Source organism: Rhincodon typus, unplaced genomic scaffold (assembly GCF_021869965.1).
Source record: "Rhincodon typus isolate 14 unplaced genomic scaffold, sRhiTyp1.1 hic_rhity00000071, whole genome shotgun sequence".
Lineage (NCBI taxonomy): Eukaryota > Metazoa > Chordata > Chondrichthyes > Orectolobiformes > Rhincodontidae > Rhincodon > Rhincodon typus.
In genome coordinates this window covers 95,841-102,660 of record NW_025965709.1, presented here as the reverse complement: position 1 = coordinate 102,660, position 6,820 = coordinate 95,841, and the positions used below count along the sequence as shown (strand labels likewise).

The 6,820-nt window shown below is 44.7% G+C and overlaps 1 protein-coding gene across 1 annotated transcript in view; it reads left to right on the top strand.

The window, feature by feature from the left end:
* The window catches only part of LOC125481012 (neurogenic locus notch homolog protein 3-like), a 16,774-nt gene extending 12,617 nt beyond the window's left edge, over positions 1-4,157 (top strand). The window contains exons 3-5 of the mRNA XM_048621158.1: positions 881-1,231; positions 1,671-1,819; positions 3,937-4,157. Coding sequence (XP_048477115.1) covers positions 881-1,231; positions 1,671-1,819; positions 3,937-4,157 — 721 coding nt within the window. The remainder of the gene's footprint in view (positions 1-880; positions 1,232-1,670; positions 1,820-3,936) is intronic.
* Positions 4,158-6,820: the final 2,663 nt, after the last annotated feature.

The following is a 6,820-nucleotide window of genomic DNA, read 5'->3' as shown; positions in this document are numbered from 1 at the left end:
TTCCTGCTCCTCTGATGCTGCTTGGCCTGCTGTGTTCATCCAGCTCTACACCTTGTTATCACTGTTTAAATTCTCTTATGTTTAGCTCTTGTCCTGCTACATTCTATTCCTAGAACGCCTACTCTGGTTCCTATTTTCTATTCTCAAGCACCATAGCATCTCTAGAATACAGCAATGTCCTCTCAGAAGTCTTTATTTAGGTCAACCTTAATTTATTCTTCACCTAAGTTACTGGCTAGATGTTTTTGTTACCTTCCTGGGATATTTATTTTCTTGCCTCATTTGTTCAAAGGTTAGCAACGTTAATAATGAGGATAGCCATTTTTAATAACAATTAATAAAAGATACAACCATAAGTTGCACTGCTGTTACTCAAGTGCCAATAACAATGAAAAACAAGATAGAGGCTCATTCAACAACATTTTGAAGGCATTTACCAAAACAGTTGTTAGTTGAATGATACATTCTCACAAGTACAGTGTTAGTAAAAGTTTAAATGAACAATTTAATTGCCACTGAAATGCATAATGATGGATCAACATTGGGAGTCACATGTAAGTCTTTAGTAAGTTACATAATGCACACTGCAGGCCTGGTATCTCTTGTTTTCTCCCCTTCCTCTGAACATGTTCCACTTATACACAAGTGAAAGCAGTTGGGAACACATGAGTGACCATTCTTCAGTGTATACACACGCTCATGCGCAATCAAATGCATATACACAAGCACACTGATGCACTCTTACATAGTATATACTCTTGTTCTTTATATCATAATGTGTGATCCATAAGCAGTGCCACAAGAGGTCTGTTTGCCAGACCATGAGATGAAATAACCATTCAAATATCGTCACTAATCTGTGTTTTTATTTTTACACCAGTCCGCTATATGAGAAGTACTGTGCTGATCACTATGCCGACAAACTCTGCGACCAGGGCTGCAACAACGAGGAATGTGCCTGGGATGGCCTGGACTGTGCCCCTGATGTGCCTGAGCGCTTGGCTGAAGGGACCCTGATTGTCATTGTGCTGCTGCCACCTGATGAGCTGCTGAAAAGCAGCACCAACTTCCTGCAGAAACTGGGCTCGATCCTGCATGCCACCCTGCGCTTCAAACTTGACAGCAATGGGCAGGCCATGATCTACCCATACTACGGAAGCAGCTCCCAACTCAAGAAGCGCTCAGCACCACTGCGCAGGGTGACCCGGGAACTGGAACAGGAAATCATTGGGTAAGAGGTTTCAGCATCCCGCTGTGTGATTGTTACCGTTGGTGGAGCTTGAATTCCACCACCACACCCTGACTCCCAGACCATGACCAAGGGCTCCCTAAACATGAGCTCTATCCAGAGAGATAGAAACTGCAAGGACGAAGAAAATTGGGGAGAGATCAGGCAAAGGGAAGAGAAGCAGCTGGACAAGAGGGAAAGCAGGAAGCAGACAAGGAGTAAGGCAGACTAAAGGGAGATAAAACAAGGGGGAGTGGGTGGGGAATTCAGATGGTGAGAATGGGGGAGGCAGACTCTAGCAAAAGAGGGGGAAACGCACGATGTATAAGCAAATTGCAGTGAGAGAAGCAAGTGCCAGTCTGTCAGTGGGAGCCTGTGAATGGTGTTGTTTGATCTGTCCCATTACACAGATACAGTCTGAGGTTGTATTTTCTCTTGACAGGTCAAAGGTGAACCTGGAGATCGATAATCGCCTGTGTGTCCAAGGAGCAGGTGAATGTTTCCCAACAGCAGAGAGTGCAGCTGCTTACATTGGAGCTTTGTCTGCAGTGGGCAACCTGCACTTCCCCTATCCCATCAAGGATGTTGATAGTAAGTGTCTCACTCTCTGATGACTTTAGTATGGATGAAACTGCTTCTTAAGAATTATTTTCAATTGGAAATCTAAGCAGGAGTTCTCTCTCTGTAAACCTACCAGCTAAATGGTGATCATTGGTGCAGTTGGTACTCGGGACAACTAAGTTAATGCAATGATTTGACTGTATCCAATTAATAGAACACTGTACAATGGGATTTCTAAATCACAATCCCCTGCATATCTCGTTCACCTGATGCTACACAATACCCTGTTTCACTTTAAAAGAGCAAAAGACCATTCAGGCCATTATGTTCACTCCTTTAAGGCCTGCTTAGCCCCACCCAAGAAGTCCATATTTGCTTTCTAATCCATGTGTGAATGTAATAGATTTTCAGATGCCTTTCTGAATCTCAGCCCCCTACGTGGACAGCTAATGTTTGGTTTTAAATATTGATTGATCCAAAATATCCTGTGTTGCGCAACACCCTACAGACTCTGTTCTCGCTCAAGGCTTGTCGAGTTTAATAACTATAGACCTTTGTTTATGTGGCTGTGATGCTCAGTAACCCTAGCACTTTGCTCCCAAACATAAATCTAATTCTCTCATTATGAATCGTGCACATTCTCTGCTGTGATGGCATTACCGCTTCCAAACAGTGGTGACCACATAAGATCATAAGTAGCAGGAGCAGGCTATTCAGCCCCTTGAGCCTGCTCCCTCATTCAATAAGATTGTGGTTGATCTGAATGTTGCCTTAACCCCAGTTTCCTGTCTATGATATGCCGATCCCACAATCTTGGACTCCTTTATAGATCAAAGGTCTGCCCAACCCAAACTTGAATTTATAGAATTACCAAGCCTCTGCTGCTCACTGGGATAGGGAATTGAGATCTACTTTTAAATGTCATCATTTTTAAGTGTATTCCGAGTTTAAATGTTCTGAAAGTGGAGGGATGACATGGGATTATGATTTCATTAAGGCCATGTATGTGGCCAATGCCACCACTAGATGGAGCACCACCTGTACTTGCAAAAAGTTTGGATGATGGTTCCTAACTGCTATTCAACAACTGTTTGAACAGCGCTGTTGGCTGTTAATTACACCAAAAATACTTAGCCCGCCGACTCTGTTCTGTAACAATCCAAGTGGCATTGTGTCTTGGATCACAGAGTGTATCCAAGCGGTTCTTTTCAGATTGGGTTACATGTCGTTAAGAGGAGACTCAACAACAGCAATCTGCTTAAATGGGAACATTTATTATGTAATAATAAAAGACGAAACAAGGAAGGAACATTTATTAAGTAAGTAAAAAGAATGAAAAAGAGAGGGGAAAAATCAATAAGCCTCATGCCCTTCTGCCTGTTGGGGACCTCTCAATCAACAGCTGGTCTGGAGGGTTTAGGTGGTCTCTTGCACCGTTCGAGATCCCGGTCCGAGGTGAAGTCCAGCGATTTGGAACGAAACTCTCTGTCTTATACAGTGTAACAAACAGCAAGGCACAGAAAAGAACACAACTACGGAAAAACAGGTTAATTGTGCTGGCTTCAGCACGTACAGGAATGTTCACAGGACTCATTCAAGGGTATGCAGCTGTCGAATATCATCAACAAGTTTAGCCCTTCAGCCCATCGTATACACAGTGGCAATCCCAATGGTGCTAACTCAGCAGTCCATCAGGATAATTAGCTGTTTCAGCAAGAGGAACAAGGGAGCTGTTGAAACCTCCAGAAATTCTGGAGTGGCATCAGTAATGGTCAACGCTATTAGCTCCATTGCCCAGTACTTCCCAAGCCTTAGCCTAGTGTGACCCCCTCAGTGAGAATTGAGAGCACACGGGCATTGTTTTGTGACTCAGTGATTGTACAGGCACAGATGGATCTCTGAGGCCATTTTTAATAGCAGTCTCCCGATGTTGAAAGCACATATTTTTGTTTAATCAATGCAATTGACCATCGTAAATCACTGGCTTCCTTACGATGACGCTTTGTGGCATCATCAGGAGCATTGAGCTTCCTGATTCCTCTCACCCCCCCTCCTTTTTGCCCCAGCTTGGAACTGTCATGAATATTTTGCTTTACCTCCTCCTCTCTAACACTTCTTTTGTGTTCTTTCTGTTTTCCCCCTCCCAGGTGAGCGCCTGTCACCGCCACCACCCCCCATGAACCTGCTGCCATTAATGATTGTCGCTGCGGTCATTCTCACTGTCATCCTGATCCTCGGCGTGCTGGTGGCAAGACGCAAGAGGGAGCAGAGCTTGCTGTGGTTCCCAGAGGGCTTCACCCTTAAGAAAGACAGCAGCAACAAGAACAGGCGTGAGCCTGTGGGGCAGGATGCCCTGGGGATGAAGTAAGGATGTAGCTAGTGTGGTTTATCCAAATGACCACAGAGGGTGTTTACTGTGATTGAGCCAGGCATTCTCATTTTACTTAGTGAGACTTGTAGGTGAAAGGCCAGAGGTGAAAAGTGCAAGTCACAAAGAGAAGGTCATAATCCTGTGGTGAAGCAATGGGAGCGACACGGGTGGCTCAGTGGCTAGCACTGCTGCCTCATAGCAGCAGGTACCCGGGTTTGATTCAAGCCTTGGGTGACTGTCTGTGTGGAGTAGCATGGTTTTCCTCCGGGTGCTCCAGTTTCCTCCCACAGTCCAAAAGATGCGCAGATTAAATGGATTGGCCATGCTAAATATGCGGTTATGGGGATGGAGCTGGGGGTGGGAGTGGGGATGCGCTTCAGGAGGTCGCTGCAGACTCTATCTGAACTGTAAGGATCCTGCGTTGCCCAAGTTTGTGTTTCAAAACTCAGGGCTGTGAGATTGTCTAAGGTCAAGAGTTCACAATTATAGGTTTCTAAAAAGGTTAGGTCAGAGTCTACGAGACAACAAGGTGCAGGGCTGGATGAACACAGCAGGCCAAGCAGCATCATAGGAGCAGAGAGGCTGACGTTTCGGGCCTAGACCCTTCATCAGAAAAGGGGGAGGGGAAGGGGGTTCCGAAATAAATAGGGAGAGAGTGGGAGGCGGATAGAAGAGGGATAGAGGAGAGGATAGGTGGAGAGGAAACAAATAGGTCGAAGAGGCGGGGATGGAACCAGTAAAGGTGAGTGTAGGTAGGGAGTTAGGAAGGGGATAGGTCAGTCCAGGGAGGACGGACAGGTCAAGGGGGCGGGATGAGGTTGGTCGGTAGGAGATGGAGGTGCGGCTTGAGGTGGGAGGAGGGGATAGGTGGGAGGAAGAACAGGTTAGGGAGGCAGGGACGAGCTGGACTGGTTTTGGGATGCGGTAGGGGGAGGGGAGATTTTAAAACTTGTGAAATCCAAGAATCAGACTTGGAGTTTAAAGGCTAAATTGAGAGGCCAGGGCACTCACATTCTTTTGAGTACAACTGATTAAGGAATGATCTACCTGAAATGTTTTAAGACAGTTAAAGATTTAATGAGAAAGACAGGGGCTATTTCCTCTAATGGGGTGGGGGGTGGTAGTAGGGAAGTTCAGAATATTGATGGATAACCTTTGCAGTTACTTCAGGGACTGATGTCAGGAAGCATTCCTTCACACAGATGGGAGTGGAAATGCAAGACTCTTCCCTCAAAAAGCTGTGGAGGCTAGGGTTTGATTGACCATTTCAACATTGTGACTGATCATGTTTCTTTTATTTTGTAGGGGTTTGAAGGTTTACAAAGCAAGGGGCAATTGATGAAGTAGTCCAACTTTACAAGACCTCAATGCACCTCCAACTCCAAACTCTCTCCTTCTCTGCTTGCAGCCTTTTATACAGGTTGTCTCTCTTCAAATTGTGAGGTCTTCAACAGCCTCCACCCCAAAGTCTGCAAATTTTCTCTTAAATCAACTTGCGTCCTGTATGGCCCTTCTCTAAACCAATGCCTTTGGGTTATCCTTCCTAATCTTTGGCTTTCATTTGACACCTATTTGTTGCTGACAACAACAATTTGCATTTATGTAGTGCCTCAATGCAGTAAGACTTCCCAAGATGTCTTTGTAGCAACATTGTGAGAAAAAATACGGTGAAATTCAGAAGATATTCAGTCAGGAGACATTGGGAGGGAGGTGAAATGTTTTTGAGTTAGGAATTTAAAAGCTTAGGACACAGGCTGCAAGTGGCCAGAATTGAAGGAGTACAGAAATTTCAATGGATATAGAGCTGGAAGAGGTTACAGAGTTAGGAAGAGGAAAAGCTATAGAAGGATTTGAGCACAAAGATGAAAATTTTAACATTAAAGCATTGCTTTGAACCGCAGGGTGCTTTTCTTTGCGGTACTTTCAAATGTTTATTGTTGCAGGAAGGACACAGCTGCAATTTTTTAATAACGTTCTATTGATGCTGCAAGTCGTGGAATCAAATGTCAGAACCCTTCACAAACTGGTCACGGATTTGTCAAAATATACATGCAGGAGGAGATCGTACAGCCCATCAAACAGTTGTAGAACTATGTTAAAGGAAATGGAAGTGATGTTTATGAAATCTGCCCTTATCGTTTCACCCTTTAACCAAATTCTAATTCTGCCCTGTGCCTTCTTCAAGGCCAATTGAAAAATGTTCTATCTTTCCTTAGGTGTAGTGCTCAGGACTACACAGGCTACTCCAGAGGAAGACTGAGAGAGGCTTGGGATAACTGAAGAATCTGTTCAAGATTATTTCAAATGGGCAGTGTTGACATTTTTCTCAAAGCTAGATGAAGAGTGGGGTGCGCGAGTGAGTGGTCAGGAATGTGGAGAAATAGTGTGCTGCACCAGAATGGAAAACCACATCACTGCCATTGTTCCTGTGGACTGACGGCATGTGTTTTATAGGTTGCCAGTTACCCCTGTTAAAGACAACACTGACTAAGCTGTAGCATGAGACACATCCATGTGATCTGGTGCCGTGGGGAAGAAATTTAAACAGAAACCATCAAAATTAAGTGATAACAAGGTGTAGAGCTGGATGAACACAGCAGGCCAAGCAGAATCAGAGGAGCAGGAAAGCTGACGTTTCGGGCCTAGACCCTTCTTCAGAA